This window comes from Myxine glutinosa, chromosome 3 (assembly GCF_964187855.1).
Source record: "Myxine glutinosa chromosome 3, kmMyxGlut1.1, whole genome shotgun sequence".
NCBI classification, from domain to species: Eukaryota; Metazoa; Chordata; class Myxini; order Myxiniformes; family Myxinidae; genus Myxine; species Myxine glutinosa.
The window spans coordinates 22,193,837-22,214,786 of NC_136263.1; the positions used below are offsets into that span (position 1 = coordinate 22,193,837).

The 20,950-nt window shown below is 43.9% G+C and overlaps 2 protein-coding genes across 2 annotated transcripts in view; one reads left to right on the top strand and one right to left on the bottom strand.

Annotated features, from left to right (window-relative positions):
- Positions 1-1,294: 1,294 nt before the first annotated feature.
- Positions 1,295-12,173, bottom strand: UBIAD1 (UbiA prenyltransferase domain containing 1). The gene is made up of 6 exons (XM_078773757.1): positions 11,630-12,173; positions 6,969-7,112; positions 2,686-2,851; positions 2,335-2,531; positions 1,900-2,210; positions 1,295-1,767 (listed from the first exon to the last, which is right to left on the bottom strand). Exons 1-6 carry the CDS (start codon positions 11,972-11,974, stop codon positions 1,737-1,739), a joined length of 1,194 nt encoding a protein of 397 aa, XP_078629883.1. The 5' UTR covers positions 11,975-12,173; the 3' UTR covers positions 1,295-1,736.
- A 363-nt stretch (positions 12,174-12,536) lies between these two features.
- ZGRF1 (zinc finger GRF-type containing 1) overlaps positions 12,537-20,950 on the top strand; it is a 69,469-nt gene continuing 61,055 nt past the window's right edge. Inside the window, exon 1 of the mRNA XM_068111246.2 lies at positions 12,537-12,709. Coding sequence (XP_067967347.2) covers positions 12,689-12,709 — 21 coding nt within the window. The 5' untranslated portion in view covers positions 12,537-12,688. The remainder of the gene's footprint in view (positions 12,710-20,950) is intronic.

Below are 20,950 nucleotides of genomic sequence, written 5' to 3' on the forward strand. Positions count from 1 at the left end.
AAATAGGTTTTTTTGTTTGTTTGTTTTAAGTCTTACGATTACGTTAGTATGAGTGCACATGTTTCCCTGTCTTCTAGCAACCATTGAGATTGGTTTCAAATACCATGATACTGTTTAAAATACCTTTAGTCAGTGTAGTATGCTGCTTTATTCCACCAGGTGAGCACCCAGGGGTGAATGAATGAATGATCGTTTTAAGGCCATTTTCCCGCTGTAGCGGGGGTTAGCCTTGCAGGCCCCATGACAATCATGGTTCCCTGTTTGAGGCAATGTTTTTATGGCCGGATGCCCTTCCTGACGCCAACCCTTGGTCGCCTCTTACGATGCGCAGGGATACGGTGTACCTATTCTAAATCAGGGTACACACCGTGATCATTCATCCCAGCAAGCTGGTACTCAATTTGCCGACCTCGGAAGAATGACAGGCTGAGTCAACCCCCCTGGCTTTAATTCAGCGATCGATCGGGATTCAAACCCAGGATCCTAGGATCCCAAGCCGGCACCCTAACCACTAAGCCAACACCAGGCTTATTTTATATTATATTATTATTACTTATTTATTTTATTATTATTTTTATTAGGCCCCTATTTGTTTTTTAACAAGGGCTGGCAGGATGGCCTAGACCTAGAGGTATGCGCACACGCCTCTAAGTGCTTTGTCTCTCTCTCTCTCTGCGGGTTCAGCACATGCGCCAAGTGTTCAGCACATGCACCTTTGTCTATGTCTGTCTATATAGGTCTATATATGTCTACATATGTCTACATATGTCTACATATGTCTACATATGTCTACATATGTCTATATATGTCTACATATATATATATATATATATATATATATATATATATATATATATATATATATATATATATCTCGTCTATCTGGTGATTACTGTCTATCCGGTGTTTGAATCCCGACCCAGCTACATAGGCAGGGTGATTCATCAATGTGTGTGCCATCCCCAGATCGACGTTAAACTGGGTGTCCCATCTGTTATCGTTAGTTGGTGGAAGTTAAAAATACCACGGTGTCCTTCTCAAAGAATATGTGAGCTTTCGCCAGCACAATGATCACATTACAACTTCCTGCCATAACCTAAAGGTGGCACTGCTTAAGCAGCACAATCATGCCCTCAGCCAATGATGCTCTCTCGCGGCATTGTGTACTGCATACAAAACAAGAAGATTATTTAACATTTAATTAACAGTATAAGGAGCTATTTCACAAGAACTGCATCCTGGCACGATAACGAAGCGATACAGATATCTCGTTTGGGGAAAACAGAACCAAAAGTAACAGCAATATGGAAACATTTATTTGCACAATTTCAAAATCGTTTGAAACATTCCTATCGCAACTAACAAACACCTTGCTGGTGAGCAAAAAATGATAATGTTTTTATACAGGGGAATCAAAGCGTTTTCCCCATTTTCACAAGGTTTCAGATCCAAAAACATGTCTACTCCAAAAGCACCAGAAAACTTACTCACCGCCGTGACTGGCCGGAGACTACAAAGAAAAGGACTAACGTCTGTGCTGCGCCACGTTTCTCTGGCACATGACCATTCCTTCACGGATGGGGAAAATAACCTTTTCACTCCCACTCATATAATAATCCAACTGGAAGAGAAAAAGAAAGTATTTGGGAGAGGAATAATAAAATGCTCTGCATTCAATTCTAGAACCTTTGGTTTCCGGATAAAAGGTGAGGAGGAAGTCGAGCAAGCGTTTGGGTTTACCTCAAACTCGGCACTAGACGAAGTAACCTAAAAGGACACATATTGACAATTTTTAACGTTGTTTTCATGTCATAAAAATACATCTCTTCAACATATTCTTTCACCATCATTATGGTCTATCTTTCATCTCATATCTATCTACGTATTTCTCTCTCTCACTTTCCACTTGGCATTTGCTTTCCTGCTGCCACATCAGGCAGTCTCTGCCTCAGCATCAGTCCGGTACAAAGCAAAGCAGCTACGCCGAGGCTTAGGCGAACAGTGGCCGATGGTAACGCGGATAGACGCCCGGATCTCCAACATCTCTCCAGTCGGAACGCCAATGGCAACGTGGCCAGCGGTAGGGCGAGCGTACCCGCCACACTTCCGGCAGCCCAGGCAAAGCCCAGATAAGGGGAGAAAAGAAGAAAACAGTACAAGAAGTAACTTCCTGTCTTACCAAGCAATATGGCGACTGTCAATCCTCCAGCCTGGGGGAAGGGAAGGAAATGTTGAGGAATAAAAAGGTTTTTTTGGTTTTAATGGGCCTTTTAGAAACAGCAGTCATTGATACAGGAGCAAAGGAATGCAATCAGAAAAGCGAATGCAAATAACCTTTCTGTCTGACTCTGCATCCCTAGCGTTGTTGGCATGTAGAGCAGCCTGGGTATGCAAAGCCAGAGGAGCAGCATAAAGAAGTGGCCACGTGGTCAGATGACCAGTTTGAACAGCAAATGAGAACAAGACGGCCAGTGGTCCAAAAAGTAGCAGGATCAACAGATCACCAAGAGCGACATACTTCAGACCGGGACCTGGTTGATAAGTGAATAAGAGAGTGGATAAGTGTTAATAGACAAAAATAGGTAGTAAAAAATATTTTAAAGGTAAGAGAAGGTGAAAATTATCACATCACAGCAATCACCGAAATCCTCAGCTACCAATAACTCCCCAACCACCAAAACTCACCACCGGTGTACAGAAAGGAGCCCGAGAGGCCTCCAAAGTAAAGGAGTGCGAGGTGCTCCCGAGGTAGTGGAGACAGGAAGGCCAGCAAGAGAGCGGTGAGGCATCCGAAGGAGTACAGAACTGCCCCCAATCGGATAATGTCCGCTGGCTGCAACAGCTCATCCACCTAGCCAAAGCAATCTGTTAGAGATCAAATACAAAGGAATACAAGAAAATCCACCACAGGGGCTGACAGGTTGGCCGAGAGGTACACATACTCCCCTCCAAGCCTTCTAGCCTGGGTTTGGATCTATAAACTGTCATCATGGTGCTTCACAAGCAGGATGATTCATCAATGTGCGTGCCGTCCCTCGGAGGGACGTTAAACGGGCGTCCCGTCTGCCGCCATCAGTTGGCAGACGTTAAATATCCCACTGTCCTTGCAAAGACTAGGTGAGCTGTCGCCGGCACCCTGACCAAATTACTTGGTCATATAACTGCTGTCTTAATAGTTTTATACTCATGACATTGTGAAGTCTTGAGAGTAGACTTCAGCTATATATATTTCAATCGTCATTGATATTCATTCATAAAGAGCTCCCAGGATGCACAGAAAGATTCAAGATATTCCAGAATAAATAATACAAAAATGGAATGCACGGATTTGTGGAGTAAAAAGAAAAGAAAATATGGAATCCTTCAATGGATGACTGGTGTGCTGTTGGCATGTCATAGTTGGTGTTGTGAAAAACCATTCAGGTCCGCACAACTTAAGTCCAACGGTTTGGTTTAATTGCATTTAGATCATCACATCATTCCTGTAAGTAGAAATACACAATAAGCATACGATGCGACATCTCATGAAGCCATTCATAACAGTCAATGCAAGCAAGCTAGATATTCTATAAAGGCGTACCATTAACGAGGCTACCGATGTAACATGTCACAAGGGAGAAGTCTCGGAGCACCGACACAGCTACGGGTCTTATAGTCACGCCCCTAGCGGTGACAACAATGACAGCGCGCAGCGAGCATCCCCACCCGGGTTCAGTACGGATACGATTTCACTACAGTTGGTATGTATTATTGCTACTGTTTTAGAAATGTACCCTAGGGGAGAGCACTCATGTACACGTAGGATTCCCCAGAAATAAGTATTTCTTTAAGTTTGTGTGTAGGGACATCCTTGCCCCGTTTCCGGGGTGTTGAAGAGGGAAATGTGTTGTGAAGCTAGCCTGTGTATTCCTGGTGTGACGTCTCCTCATTTGCCACTTTTAATCTTCTCAATCCACCAATAATCCACTTCACCAAACCTCAATTCAACAATTCCTCCTTCACCCCATCCTTCATTCCTTCAACCCCACAGTCGATTTATTCTCGTCCTTCGGCCCGTCTGTACATTCGATCCACTCACTTGGTTATTCCCTCACAATTAACGACCTGTTCATCCGTCCCTCACCATTCAGACTCCTCACTCCTTTACTATTCACATTCAATCCATCTGTTCATCCGTCCGTCCGTCCATTCATTCCGTACTCCTCGGTCCCCAAGTCACCACCAAACCCTGTCAAAACCTGTACAGGTGAACAAATCCCTCACCATTAGACAATTAACCCTCCGGACAAGTCGAATTACCTTCTCACAGTCTTCCTTCCCTGCACTTCTACATTTGTCACATGGAGCAATGCTTCTCAAGCGCACAGTACAAAAGGGAGCGCGAGGCGAGGGCATGGTGACGCCGAGGTCCCTGGTGCACCAAGCGGCTGCACATATACTCGTGCTATCTTTTTCTTTCTTTCTCCAAGAACCGCTAACAGTCTACTTTGGACACACTGAGGAAATCAATATTCCTAAGAGTTATCAATGCTTATCCTCCGTCCCCATACATAGACGAGAGTTCTGCCCCACTGTTTCACTTCAATCGTAATTAGTAGCCAACGCTGCACCCACGGCTCTGCTCGGTCGTAATAAGTACTCGGGTGTGCATTGAGGGCGTGGGCCTTAGTTGAGGTCACCAATAGGTAACACGTCAAAGGTGTGAGGACCCTGTTGGACCTAATTATCCCAAATGGCGTCCGTGGTTGCTTAACAACCCTCCGGGCCAAGGAGTTATACAGTCACGTGAAAAAGCAAGTACACCCCATGTAAAGTTTTGACTTTTTCAACATATTTCAACGTACAGCTATTTGATCTTCATTTCAACAATATTGATAGATAAAGGTGATATAATATAACAAATATCATGAAACATTTACATTTTGTAGTCCTTTGTATAATTTAAATAAACATAAATGCAAATTTCGCATGTGGAAAAAGTAAGTACACCCCTACATTTATCACTACAAATACCTAAAATTAGAATCAGGTGCACCAGCTCAGGTGCAAATGATTAGAACATCATTAGAGAGGATCTTGGAGGAACCTGTCTTATTTAAACCTCAGACATTTAGTTTGGTTTGCTCTTTGCTGTTGAAGTGTGCGGCGTCACCATGCCTAGATCAAAACAGCTCTCTGAGGTCTTCACAAAGAAGGTTATAGATGCCTACGAGTCTGGGAAGGGATTTAAAAAGATCTCCAAACAATTTGAAATCAATCATTCAACTGTCCAGAAGATCATCTACAAGTGACGAAGATTCCAAACAACTGCCAACTTGTTCAGGCCAGGCCGCCCCAGCAAGTTCAGCCCGAGAGCAGACCGCAAGATGCTGAAAGAAGTCTCGAAGAACCCCAGAATGTCATCACGGAACCTACAGGAAGCTCTTGCCACTGTTGATGTCAAAGTGCACGAGTCTACCATTAGAAAGAGGCTGCACAAATTTGATCTACATGGGAGGTGTGCCAGGAGGAAACCTTTGCTGTCCAGAAAGAACATCAGGGCAAGACTAAAGATTGCCAATGAACACCAAGGCAAAGACCAGTACTTCTGGAACAATGTGCTCTGGACAGATGAGTCAAAGGTAGAGCTATTTGGCCACAGTACCAGAAGACATGTTTGGCGAAAACCAAAGACAGCATTTGACCACAAGAACCTGATACCAACTGTAAAGCATGGTGGTGGAAATATTATAGTTTGGGGCAGCTTTGCTGCATCAGGGCCTGGGCAGCTCACGATCATAGAATCCACTATGAATTCTTCATTGTTCCAGAGGGTGCTTGAGGATAATGTGAGGCCATCTGTCGGAACGTTGAAGCTCAACCGAAGGTGGACCTTGCAATATGCCAATGACCCTAAACATACCAGTAAATCCACCAAGGAATGGCTGAAAAGAAATAAATGGAGGTTTCTGGAATGGCCAAGTCAAAGCCCGGATCTAAATCCCATCGAGATGTTGTGGGGGGATCTGAAATGAGCTGTGCATGCAAGAAACCCCTCAAACATCGCACAGCTGAAAGAATTCTGCATGGAGGAGTGGGCAAAAATTTCTCCCAGTCGATGTCAGAGACTGGTAGACAGTTATAAGAAACGCCTACTTGAGGTCGTTTCTGCCAAAGGGGGCAATGCCACCTATTAGAGCCAAGGGTGTACTTACTTTTTCCACACGCGAAATTTGCATTTATGTTTATTTAAATTATACAATGGACTACAAAATGTAAATGTTTCATGATATTTGTTATATTATATCACCTTTATCTATCAATATTGTTGAAATGAAGATCAAATAGCTGTATGTTGAAATATGTTGAAAAAGTCAAAACTTTACATGGGGTGTACTGACTTTTTCACGTGACTGTATGCAGTCTGGAGCCTCAGGGTCGGTAGTGGCGGCGGGTCCGAGTACACACCTCGTGAGCTTGGCACATGTGCTGAACCCGCAACAGTATTTATTTAACCCTGGTAATAGAGTCATTTGGGGGAGAAGGGATCAGGGGGTATGGATAGTGAATGACTGGAGGTAGTGGTGAACAGCTGTCTTGAAGACCTGGGGTGGGACTGAACCGACTGGGAAAGCACAACAAAGCACAAGTCTTTGAAGAACACAAGCATTTCAACATCTCGGAGATGGGAATATTTATGGAATGAGTCACAGGAACTCAATAATGGTAAACCAGGTTAGGTACATGTCAAATGCACATAAAAACAGGGCCTCAAAATTTGGTTAAACTGCCGCTAAAGGGAACACCAGAATCTCACCGCTTCTTCAGCAACCCCATACTTACAGCACCTACTACAGTCGGTAGAAGCGTTGGGAACGAGAGAAAGAGGGGAAATGGCAAGTGTGCCGATCGGCTAACCTACATTTAGTTCACACTATCCCAGATCAAAACAAATGATTCCCTAACCACGTCCTGTACTTTCATCTCACCAATGTCCGGTCGTCGCTCTTTTTGTTGTCGTAGCCGCGTATGTAGTCGTAGTAGGTGTTTACTACATTCCCAGCTCCATGCACAGCCAGCACGGTGAGCAGCGTTGCTCCACAGATAGCCAGGTCCAGTTGCAGTTTTCCATCCTGTGTCACATGTTAACAGTTTGATGATTAAAAACAACAAATCAATCATTCAGTCCTTTCAGCAATTCTCCATGCAAGTCTTTACAAATCAAATAAATAAATAACGTTGTCAAGATGACAAAAACCAAAATACCAGTAGTTGCAACACTATAAATGTTGATTCAGAACAAGTATCAAAATGAATGTTGCTGTACACCTGTATTGATTACGATCCCATAAGGTGTTCATGTGTGGGGATATCAATAATTTATATGCGAGGAGCCGAGCTTCGAACGATAGACGAGCCGGTTTCAATTTCCATTAAAATGAAAACTTTCTCCTTCATCTTCTTCTTTACTTATAATAACGCAGAGTCTCATATGGATTACATTCAGAAAACGCTTGCTATATTCAATACTTTTTCTTTCAACATTTCCGTTCAATTCATATAGCAGTAATATATCGCCCTATTAAACAGTATTTCGGATTATACACCGCCTTTTAAAGCATGCGTAAATCTGTCTATAACATTGGTATTCCCGTCAGTGAATCGACGGGTCTTATCTTCTAGTATGTGTAGAAGCCAGTTCGTTTTCGTCTCGAAACTCCTGGGGGGGGGGGGGGGGGGCGCTTGAAGTTGTTTGGATATATGAGGAAGTTGGGGCAGGATATATCAGGATACAAGGAAGGTGGTAGGCTTTTAAATTATTTTTGCATGTTAAGTCGAGGATGATATAGGAGCTGACACACAGAACATGCAACAAAGGAAGCAAGAGACAAGAGGGGAACATCAGGGGATTCGTGGAAGAGAGAGGGCTGGGGAAACAGAGCACACAGAGAGAAGGGGGAGCTAGGCCGGATAGGAGTCGGTAGAAGACAGAAAGACCACGAATCTGCAGGGGCGAGAGAGTGAAAGGCCCTCAGAATCAGCTTCATCGTGGGAGATTCCAATGATCCTGAAAGCTATGGATTCTACAGCATGAAGACGAGCTAGGTGTGAGGCAGGAGAACCAGCCCAAAGAGGAGAGAAATATTCCATCAAGCTGCGGATGAAAGCTTTGTATGTGGTGAGGAGCTCAAGTGTGCCAAGGAAGGACTTCGCATGACGGAGAATGCCCAGTCAGCGACTGGCTTTGGAGGCGAGCTTGGAAATGTGGTTTTCCCAGGAAAGATCATGCATGGCAGATAGTGAGACGCAAATGCTTGAGTGACAGAACTTCTTCAAGAGGATTGTTCAGAAAGTAGACGGGAGGGTTGCCCAGACGGTCTTTTCGGAGAGAAAAAGTGAGAGTGTGAGATTTGTCAGTATTGAAAGACATGTTCCACTTGTTTGACCAGTTTGTGATTTTGTCCAGGTCTGCAGAGAGTGAGGAGGCTGCTGCCTGCAGATCTGAGGGATGAGATATGGAGCGGCAGAGAGTGGAGCCATCAGCAAAGAGATAGAGAAGGTTTTCCAGAGAGTCGGAGAGATCATCGACGAAGATCAAAAAAAAGCACAGGGCCCAGAACACTGTTTTGAGGAACTCCAGCCTGAACAGGAAGGGGAGATGAGAGAACCCCATTCAGGGCCACACGTTGACTGCGACTGGAAAGGAAGTCTGCAAGCCATACATGGAGATTTCCATGGATACCATAGGAGGAGAGTTTGGTGAGCAGAGCTGGGTGCCAGACCGTATCGAAGGCACATGATATGTCAAGGGAGACAGCTCTGATTTCCTGTTTGGCATTGAGGACCTCCATCCATTGTTGAGACAGCAGAAGCAGCATGTCCAGAGTAGAATGACCTTGTCTGAAACCAAATTAATGATCAGATCAAGCCATTGGAGAAGAGGAAGGATTTGATATCAGAAGCGATGATGATAATTGATGATTGAAGACAAATTGCGCCATTTTAACTACTGCAATTTCTTAAACATCATCCAAGGAAGTTTGTTTAATGCCAGAGGAAAGAACAAGACCGTAAAAGTTTTTTGTGCCCATCACTACCTTGTTTACCTTTACATAGCCTGGTGTTGGCTTAGCGGTTAGGGTGCCGGCTTAGGATCCTAGGATCCTGGGTTTGAATCCCGGTCGATTGCTGAATTAACACCAGGGGGGTTGACTCAGCCTGTCATCCTTCCGAGGTCGGCAAATTGAGTACCAGGCTTGCTGGGATGAATGATCACGGTGTGTACCCCGGTTTGGAATAGGTACACCGTATCCCTGCGCATCGTAAGAGCGTGACCAAGGGTTGGCGTCAGGAAGGGCATCCGGCCATAAAAACATTGCCTCAAATAGGGAACCATGATTGTCATGGGGCCCGCAAGGCTAACCCCTGCTCTAGTGGGGAAAATGGCCTTAAAACGATCATTCATATATTTCATTCACTACCTTGTTTACATACCATCCCTACATCCTTTTACATTACAAAAAAAGTTTTTTCTTTTATAGCACATACATATTTGACTGGCTCTGGCAAAAGCAGACACTTGGAGGCATTTCTCTTAGCGAGAAAAAGCCAAAGAGAGTCAAAATATGACCACAGGGACCAAATTGAAATTTTTATATGGATAGAAAGAGTAACTTCTCTCGATTATTATACACCAAAATATTTTTCCAAGTAAACAGAAAAGTTGTGAAATTCGACGAAGAATCTAAAATGTCATCTTACTATAATTCACCAAATGTCTGTCCGTCTGTTCGAAGGTACCGCAAAAACGGCTCAACCGATTGAAACGATATTTTGTGTGGGTAATCCTGGGATCTCCAGGAGTAAAATACGTTATTTAGTTTTTCCAATTTCAGCTTTGGTCTCCAGTATTCTCAGGTTTGGACTCCCGCATAACATTCACGTTCGCATAACGTCCATTGTGACGATGTTCTCATTGTGACGATGTTCTCATTGTGACGATGTATGTGTTCACGGTTGTGTTTGACGTGATGGTGTGAACGTAATTTCGTAATGTTTTTCGTTTAGTAATCCTTTAATGAACGTTTAATGTTTAATGAACGTTTAATGCCCTTCGATGTCCGGGGCTGCACGCGTGCTACACTGGACGGGCCAGCGTATACCTTGCCCTTCGCCGTCAGGCTCGGGTAAACCGCTGAGCCCCATCCGCGATGGGGACTGGGGCTTGAGACAGTGTCCTTCATTAAAAGTATTATAAACGCTGTCTCCAACGATCTTGCCAAGGCCGTAACAGCCGTAAAGTTTAATCTCCACATGAGAGAATTCCACATAGCTATTTGGGCGGTGAATACGCTAACAGATCGCTGTCTCCATCGATCTTGCCAAGGCCGTAACAGCCGTAACGTTTAATCTCTACATGAGAGAATTCCACATAGCTATTTGGGCGGTGTATACGCTAACAGATCGCTGTCTCCATCGATCTTGCCAAGGCCGTAACAGCTATCGGCTCAAAATCCTTTTAGCTGTTGATTTGGTACAGTTACACATATCGGGAATTTGGTACACGTATCGGGAGTACATACGACATTGCGATTGTGAACACGATTATCGATCACGATCAGGATCAGGATCAGGATCATCACGATCATAGTGTATCGATCACGATTTGAAACACGATGGAATAATATTTACCGATATGAACAGTGATGTGGCTTTTATTGAAATTCTAAAGATACTGTTTCGATTTTGATGATTTGCGTGTGATATGATTCAACGGATGTTTATATGAATTATTTAAAATAAAAAAACCTTCAATTTCTGATATTTTGCCTTTTCATTTGGGCCTCCCAATTGGATCCCCGCCCATAGGGCGGGTACCGTTGCTAGTTATCATAATGTGCTCAAAAAGACACGAAGATCGCGAAATTTCGATGTTTTACTATGAGCCATCTTACTATAATTGACCAAATGTCCGTCTGTCTGTCTGTTCCCAGGTACCGCAACAACGGCTGAACACATCGCAACGAAATTTTGGGTGGGTAATCCTGGGACCCCCTGGAGTAAAATAGGCTATATTGTTTTTCCAATTTTTTTCCAATTTCCAATTTTCCCAAACACGATGGAATATTTACCGATATCAACAGTGATGTGGCTTTTATTGAAATTCTACAAATACTGTTTAGATTTTGATGATTTGCGTGTGATATGATTTAACGGATGTTTATATAAATCGCTTCAAAAAAAAAAAAAAGCCTTTAATTTCTGATATTTTGCCTTTTCATTTGGGCCTCCCAATTGAAGCCCCACCCATCGGGCGGGTACCGTTGCTAGTTCATCGTAATTCGAAGGAGATCCCTGACTGGGCCTGACATACATGTTTGGTATGAATGAAAAGCTCTACGTGTGCACATTCTTTGTGCGTGTGAACTGTATTGTGAACTTTGAACCTAATTATCTCCATTGTTTAAACGAAAATATAATTATCATTAAAATACCATAACTTCGTTAATTTTCATCCGATTAACATAATGTATACATCAAATGGAAGAGAAAAGCATGGGGCATCAGATGTCAAAATCTCAATTTTGATTTTTGCCCCCAAGTTCTGCTTTTGCCAGAGCCAGTCACATATGTGGTTTGACCCAGATACCTGCATGGCGAGGGTCGATCCCAAAGCCACGGGTCCTATGGACGCCGAAAAGCTCCAAGGTCGCAGTGCCAGAGCGTAGCGGCGCAAACGGCTGGGAACCGGCGACGACCCGAGGCCTAGACTCGAACCAACCAAAGGTCGCCGCGATCCCAAGTCCGAGGCAGAAGGATCGCATGCCGGGCCATCGTGGACACGTCCTGGGATGCTCTGCCCGACATCGGACCCCAAGGAGCCATTAGAGAATGACGTACCTTGCCGAGTTTGCGATCCAGTGTGTCCGGATGGTCCTTCTGTCACGAGCAGAGAGACGTCATTCACCGAGCTGCCCTGTTGGGTCGAAGACATGTCGCTGTCCCACGGACCGGGCCGTCCCTCACACAGAATGACTTTCCTTTAATTCCCTCATAACAAACAGTCCATGTGCACCTCGTGATTTCACTGCACGAAACAAAAACCACGACGATTCTCAAAAGACATGGAATCTCCAATTTCCCTTCGCATAGTTGGCTGGTCGGTTGGTTCTGTGATTAATCACTTAATTGATGATCAAGACAAATTCCGCTATTTTAACTACTGCAAGTTTTCAGAAAGAAATCAGAAAGAAAAGAAATCATCTAAAACTGTTCATTTAATGTCAGAGTAAAAAAACAAGACAGTACAAGAAAAGGTACACGATATACCCCATTAACGAAACCACCGCAACTACACCGCCATAAGAATAATTTCACGATTCATAAAAACAAAGACAAACAAAACAACAATTACCACAAGGTCAAGAAAGGGAAACATACTTAAAAATAAATCTGCAGAAAACAAAGGAATACATCACAAGATTTATTTAGTATTTTGACTGAGCATTACGAGACACTGGAGCCTGCATCCTGTTCGTTTCGCGCCGAGTTCTTATCATGGAATCACATTTTGGTGTTTGCGGAAATGACGTCAAAGCGCGGGGAATTCGCGTCGAGTAGGCGAAAGAAGGGGTTTTCTGTCAGGTGGTGTCATGAAACATAGACGAAGAAACTGGGAACTATTCGAGCCTCGACAGATAACAATAACATGCCTGCTCGAGAGTTTGTGGTAAGTTGTGAATTCGTTGAGACTTTTGAGTAACGATGCACACATTAATTAATTGGTCATTTGCGATATGTATACCCTTTGAAAGTTAATTTATATCAGCAATTTGGAAGTATTTAATTTATTTCTAGATTTTGTATAAGATTTCACGACTTTTACGCGATCCTCACATCCAAAAGCATGACGTCATCTTGCTGGCTGGTGTACTGGTACTACAAGCAATTACTTGTGTGGTCCCCCCCTCTCCCCATCTTGTCTCCCGCTCCCTTTATTATATGTTTTAGGCCTATGTGTCGGTTCTTTTTTTTTGTGATTAATGTTAGCTCTTACACAAGCCTCGATCTTGCATACAAAAAAAAAAACAAAAAAAAAACGTGTCGTAAATTACTCCAAAAATGAGGAATTCATTCGTTTAAAATTTTTTAATCAACCCAACAATCCAAACATCGGAAGGTACGTTCCGTATAAATCATTTCAACTCTCCCTCCTCTCACCCGGAACTCCTCTTCTTCTCCTCGCCTCCTCTTGCGTCCAGTCTATGCACAACACCACATATCTATCCCCCTTTCTTTATCCACAGGCATACGACAACTCAGTGACCACAATATATATATATATATATATACCATATACGAGGTATATATGTAGTTAACTAGAAGATGAAATGCAGTACATAATGCCACAGCATGGATTAACCATAAAACAAGTAACACTGTAATACTAATACTAATAGACATCTTAGCTTTATCTTAGCTTCCTTTTGTTACTCTCGGAGGACTTTAGATTACATCATCACATGATCAGACTACATCATCAAATGATCAGATTACATCATCACATAATCAGATTGCATCATCACATGATCTGGAGTCCATACTGGATATATATATATATATATATATATATATATATATATATATATATATATATATATATATATATATATATATATATATATATATGAATATATATATATATGAATATATATATATATGAATATTCATACTAACTCAACTAAGATTTGGCCGGTCAGAACGAAATTGCCCTTTCTAGATGACCTAGAGCAGTGGTTCTTAACCTTTTTAAAGGTGACGAACCCTAACGAAACCCACCGAACACTCGCGGAACCCCTCAAATTTGACCAAAAAATTAAGAAGAATTGCATCTTAATGCGTTTTCTGTTCTTCTTTTCGGGAGGCGATCTGGGAAATGCGTGCTTTTGTTTTGGCAAGGGCCACCCGCAAATCATTTTCGCATGCAAGCCTGCTCCTTTTCTTTGTTTTAATGTCCACCAGTTTCGAAAACGCATGCTCGCAGAGATACGTTGTAACAAACGGCGTAAGCATCTCAAGGGCAATTTGAGCGATGTGAGGATACCCTTCCATTTGGCGGCACCAAAACGTTGAGAGCGTTGTTGTGCCGAAGAGTTGTTTTTGAGTCTGGCTCTGCTGAAGTTCGATGAGGTCGTCGAGGTATTGGTCGTTGACATATACCGTTACAACGTCGAAAGTAAACGGCTGCCGCACCCATGCTGGGTATTGCTCTTGGTCGGGGAAGTAGCCGTCGAATGACTTTTCCAGCTCATCCAAGTGCGTGGCAATTGCTTGCTTCAGCTCTCCCAGTACAGCAGTGCCTCCAACTTCAGAATCATCTTCGATCCCGCTCACGCACTCGTCCAGTAGAGAAAAGTTTGCGAAGTTATCGTTCTCTGTTCACCGCCTCCACAACGGTAACTTCTTTCGGAAAGCGCTCAGCTTTTCTTCAGATTCGATGACATTCACTCCACCGCCCTGCATCTGCCAATTGAGATGATTGAGTGTGTCAAAGATGTCAGCCAAGTACACCAAGGTGAGGATGAACTCTGACTCTTGGAAGTGTGTTGCATGGCAATGCTGGTGTTCTCGCAAAAACAGGGCTAATTCTACACGCAAGGCAAAAACACGGCTCACTACCTTCCCTCGTGATAACCATCGAACGTTAGAGTGGTAGAGAAGGACTTCGAATTCAGAGCCGATTTCATTGCACAGCTCTTTGAAGATGCGATGATTCAGAGCACGGCTTCACACGTAATTCACAGTTGCAACGACGATTTTCAGAACATTGGCTAGTTTTGGAGGCAGGGTTTTTGATGCCAGCTGTGCAGGACGCAGTGCGTGATGTTGATGTGTGGTGCATCGGCCTTCACCAGCGCTCCAAAACCGGAGTTGCATTCCAGCATGGCTGGAGCTCCGTCCGAGCAAACTGCAGACACCATGTTCCACGCGAGGCTGTTGCTTCTGAAGAAGTCATGCACAAGCTTCTTCACGCCAGCTGCCTTCGTCGTCGTTGTTTTGAGAGGCTTGCAGAACAGAAAGTCTTCCTTGATCTCATCTCCTTTGAAATAACGCACAAATAAGATGAGCTGGCTCAAATTCGAAACGTCGGTGTTCTCGTCGAGTTGAAGGCTGAATTTCGTCGGGCTTGCGACTAAATCTGCAACTACCTTGGCGAGGATGTCGTCGCTCATGTCATCGATTCTGCATCTGATGGTGTCATTTGAGAGTGGAACGAGAGACAACTTGTTTTCAGCAGCTTTTCCCAGCATGATGTTGGCCATCTTCAACGCGGCCGGTTTGATGAGTGTCTCGCCAACGGTGTGCGGTTTGCCCTGCTTTGCGATCAGGTACGCAACTTCATACGACGCGGTGAGGATCGGTTTGTCAATTGGAACGAAGCCGAGAGTGGGCAAGGTTGCTTGAAGGATGAAGTGGGACAAATCGTTGTCGACCCAGATGGAATTAAAGGAAGATGGAAAAGATATATGGAAATGCTGTTGAATACAGAGAATGAATGGGATGGCAACATAGAGAGTAACCCAGTTTTAGGACCGGCAGAGAAGATAACTGAGAAGGAAGTTGAGGAAGCGATAAAAGCAATGAAGAGTGGAAAAGCGGGAGGGCCGACGGGAGTTGTGGGAGATATGTTGAAGGCAGCAGGAAGTTGGGGTGTGAAGAGAATGACAGAGATCTGTAATCTGGTGGTGAAAGAAGGCCGCATTCCAGTGGATTGGGAACTGAGTACCCTCGCCCCTCTATACAAGGGGAAAGGTGACCCTCTGGAGTGTGGCTCGTACCGAGCGATAAAGTTATTGGAGCATGGAATGAAGGTATTGGAAAGGGTGTTGGAGAGGAGGATAAGGAAGAAAGTGAAGATCGACGAAATGCAGTTTGGATTTATGCCAGGAAGAGGAATGACAGATGCGCTTTTCATTGTGAGGCAGTTGCAGGAGAAGTACATGGATAAGAGGAAGAAGTTGTTTTTTGGGTTTGTTGATCTGGAGAAAGCATTCGATAGGGTTCCACACAAAGTAGTGACATGGGCATTGAGGAAGTTAGGAGTGGAGGAATGGTTGATCAGAGTAGTGATGGCAATGTACAAAAGAGCACGCACAGCTGTAAGGACGAAGGACGGGAACAGTGGTGAGTTTGAGGTGAAGGTGGGAGTGCATCAGGGGTCGGTACTAAGTCCACTACTATTTGTAGCTGTGATGGAGGTGCTGGCTCAGACCGTAAAGGAGGGTTTACCGTGGGAGTTGTTGTATGCAGATGATCTGGTGTTGATTGCGGAAAGTATGGATGGACTGAAGGAAAAGATGAACAAGTGGAAGGAATGTATGGAGACAAAAGGTCTGAAGGTGAATATCGGAAAGACAAAGGTGATGGCAAGTGGTAAAGCATGTGGTGAGGTGGAAAGAACTGGGAAATGGCCGTGTGCTGTGTGCAGGAAGGGTGTCGGAGTGAACTCCATTCAATGTACAATGTGTGCTGAGTGGGTTCATCAAAAATGTAGTGGTCTGAGAGGGTCATTAACCAGTGTGGCAGCTACATTCAAATGTAAGGTGTGCACAGAGGGAGCTGCAGATGGAGGAAATGTTGAGTTGGATCTTGGAGACGGCGTGAAGCTGGAAGGTGTGAAAACATTTTGCTACCTCGGAGACATGCTGAATGGAGAAGGTGGATCAGACTCGGCAACGGTTGCTCGAGTGAGATGTGCATGGAAGAAGTTTCGGGAACTGAGTGGCGTGCTGATGAGGAGGAGAGTGTCGCTGAAGCTGAAGGGAAAGGTGTATGCTGCATGTGTGAGAAGTGTTATGATTTATGGGAGCGAGACATGGGTAATGAACGTAGAGCAGCAACGAAGGCTGGAAAGGGTGGAAATGCGAATGGTTCGATGGATGTGCGGAGTATCGTTGAGAGAGAGGAAGACAAATGATGAATTGCGAAAGATGATGGGAATATTGCCTGTGATTGATGCTGTGAAGAGGAACAGGTTGAGATGGTTTGGTCATGTATTGAGGAAGGATGAAAGTGACTGGTTGAGAAGAGTGATGGAAGTTAATGTAGAAGGAAGTAGAGGACGGGGAAGACCGAGAAAGACTTGGCTAAAGATGGTGGAAGAAGAAATGCGGGCAAGGGGGTTAACAAGGAGAGATGCAGAAAATAGGGCAAAATGGAGAAGATTGTCATGGGGACCGCAAGGCTAACCCCCGCTCTAGCAGGGAACATGGCCTTAAAATGCATGTTGTTGTGTGTTGTTGTTGCGACTAAATCTGCAACTACCTGGGCGAGGATGTCGTCGCTCATGTCGTCGATTCTGCATCTGATGGTGTCATTTGAGAGTGGAACGAGAGACAACTTGTTTTCAGCAGCTTTTCCCAGCATGATGTTGGCCATCTTCAACGCGGCCGGTTTGATGAGTGTCTCGCCAACGGTGTGCGGTTTGCCCTGCTTTGCGATCAGGTACGCAACTTCATACGACGCGGTGAGGATCGGTTTGTCAATTGGAACGAAGCCGAGAGTGGGCAAGGTAGCACTTGCGTCAAATCGGACTCTCTTCAATTTGAATTCATCCAGCGTTGCGTCTTTGTACTGCCCTTCGCCATGCAGTTTTTTGAAGTGTTCCCATAGTTTTGCTGGTGTTCGGCTGGAGTTGCTCAACTTGACATTGCAAAGCATGCATTGAGGACGCTGACTTCCGTCCCGTTCCGTCAAACACGTGAACCCGTACCGCACGTAATCCTCCGACCACTTCCTTTTTTTGCTCGAGATACTGCAAAAAAAAAAAAAAGAAAGTAACAAACTGATCTTAATTGAGTTCGGGCAAATAATTATATGACAAAAATTTAAAAAGGAACATGCTTAAATATAATTAATCAGTACCCCTCTGAAAACTGAGAAATTTTAACGAAGAAAACATAACTTATAGTTACGATGACGGGATTTATTATCTGCTCAACTCTATGTCACCTCAAATCCCATTATAATATTACATAGAAAACTGCGAATTGTTAGTTTTGAATTGCGACCAAAGGAGTTATATCACCTCCACCTAATTTTCTGAGTAATTCAATCATATTTTATAATCACCATCCACTTTTGACTTTAATATAACTCTGAACCCACCCTGCATATCCACAAACATTTCCAACTTACCTTTCAATTAATCAGTACCTCCAAAGTTAGGCGCGTCCAATGACGCATGGCACACGGCAAGCTAATCGAGGCTATTCACTAGAATTTCCGAACACCTGCAAAGTCCAAAATCCAGTAAGTAAGTAAGCAAGCAAGTAAGCACCATCAACAGAATAATTAGCAAGTTGCTCATTGATTCAACTTACTACAGTCAGTGTGAAACAACTTATCTTCAACACAGACCAGAGAAACATGAATGGGATGGGAATACAATTACAAATAACATTTCCATTCGTTCGTAACATACATAGCAAAATAATAATAATATTAATAATAAGCATAATTACACAACAACAACAACACCATGCATTTTAAGGCCATTTTTCCCTGCAAGAGCGGAGGTTAGCCTTGCGGTCCCCATGACAATCTTCTCCATTTTGCCCTAGTTTCTGCATCTCTCCTTGTTAAGCCCCTTGCCCGCATTTCTTCTTCCACCATCTTTAGCCAAGTCTTTCTCGGTCTTCCCCGTCCTCTACTTCCTTCTACATTCATTTCCATCACTCTTCTCAACCAGTCACTTTCATCCTTCCTCAACACATGACCAAACCATCTCAACCTGTTCCTCTTCACAGCATCAATCACAGGCTCTATTTCCATCATCTTTCGCAATTCATCATTTGTCTTCCTCTCTCTCAATGATACTCCGCACATCCACCGAACCATTCGCATTTCCACCCTTTCCAGCTTTCGTTGCTGCTCTACATTCATGACCCATGTCTCGCTCCCATAAATCATAACACTTCTCACACATGCAGCATACACCTTTCCCTTAAGCTTCAACGACACTCCCCTCCTCATCAGCACTCCACTCAGTTCCCGAAACTTCTTCCATGCACATCTCACTCGAGCAACCGTTGCCGAGTCTGATCCACCTTCTCCATTCAGCATGTCTCCGAGGTAGCAAAATGTTTTCACACCTTCCAGCTTCACGCCGTCTCCAAGATCCAACTCAACATTTCCTCCATCTGCAGCTCCCTCTGTGCACACCTTACATTTGAATGTAGCTGCCACACTGGTTAATGACCCTCTCAGACCACTACATTTTTGATGAACCCACTCAGCGCACATTGTACATTGAATGGAGTTCACTCCAACACCCTTCCTGCACACAGCACACGGCCACTTCCCAGTTCTTTCCACCTCACCACATGCTTTACCACTTGCCATCACCTTCGTCTTTCCTATATTCACCTTCAGACCTTTTGTCTCCATACATTCCTTCCACTTGTTCATCTTTTCCTTCAGTCCATCCATACTTTCCGCAATCAACACCAGATCATCTGCATACAACAACTCCCACGGTAAACCCTCCTTTACGTTCTGAGCCAGCACCTCCATCACAGCTACAAATAGTAGTGGACTTAGTACCGACCCCTGATGCACTCCCACCTTCACCTCAAACTCCCATCCCGTCCTTCATCCTTGCAGCTGTGCGCGCTCTTTTGTACATTGCCATCACTACTCTGATCAACCATTCCTCCACTTCTAACTTCCTCAATGCCCATGTCACTACTTCGCGTGGAACCCGATCGAATGCTTTCTCCAGATCAACAAACCCAAGAAACAACTTCTTCCTCTTCTCCATGTACTTCTCCTGCAACTGCCTCACAATAAAAAGCACGTCTGTCGTTCCTCTTCCTGGCATAAATCCAAACTGCATTTCGTCGATCTTCACCTTCTTCCTTATCCTCCTCTCCAACACCCTTTCCAATACCTTCATTCCATGCTCCAATAACTTTATCGCTCGGTACGAGCCACAGTCCAGAGGGTCACCTTTCCCCTTGTATAGAGGGACGAGGGTACTCAGTTCCCAAACCACTGGAATGCGGCCTTCTTTCACCACCAGATTACAGATCTCTGTCATTCTCTTCACACCCCAACTTCCTGCTGCCTTCAACATATCTCCCACAATAAGCATAATTACACATAGATTCAAAATTGATACAAAACTTTTAAAAAACAAACAAAAAAAACATTGCAATGCGTTTCGGAGGATCTCCGCCGAACTCCTGAGACTGGCTCACTGAACCCCTGGGGTTCGGTCGAACCTAGGTTAAGAACCACGGACCTAGAGCAAGGTGCATTTATGCATAATTGACATCATACGCCTCCAGATTAAAGGACAAGTTTAAATGGCGTAACTGGAAAGAAAATTACTGGAAAAAAATAACGTGTTGTTTATAATTAATCGCTCCATTTTTTTCAATGCGGAATCTCAAAGTCCACTTGGCCTTCCAAGATATTCTTGCATCATAATCGTGTACCTGCATTGAAGTTGTGCACCTGAAATTTGAGTCATGTCCTTCACCTACCTTTTTCGGATTGTGACCTAATTAACAAAAAACACATTTTTGATCCTAACTTGAATAATTTTCTTCCGGATCGATGTTGATTTATATGAATAGATTGTACATGAGGACACATTTTCGTACATCCTATCCTGAAATGTTGAAGGTCAAGGTCATATGGTGGTCCGAAAAGAATATGGCCATCATTGGATCACGGACTTCACGTGGAGGCTTACCCTTGGCGATCGCTTTGGAATTACAGATGTCTAGTTATTATTATTATTATTGAGAACTGAAGTTGTATGGCTGACTGGCGTGTGCTCTTGCAGCCAAATCAATGGGGTTGATGTTCCACTCATAGGTGGAATATTTGAGGCTATATTACCCGTTTTTCCAGCTGCCACCAAAAAGTTGTCCTTCCAAATCCTCATTCATTTATCATGAGA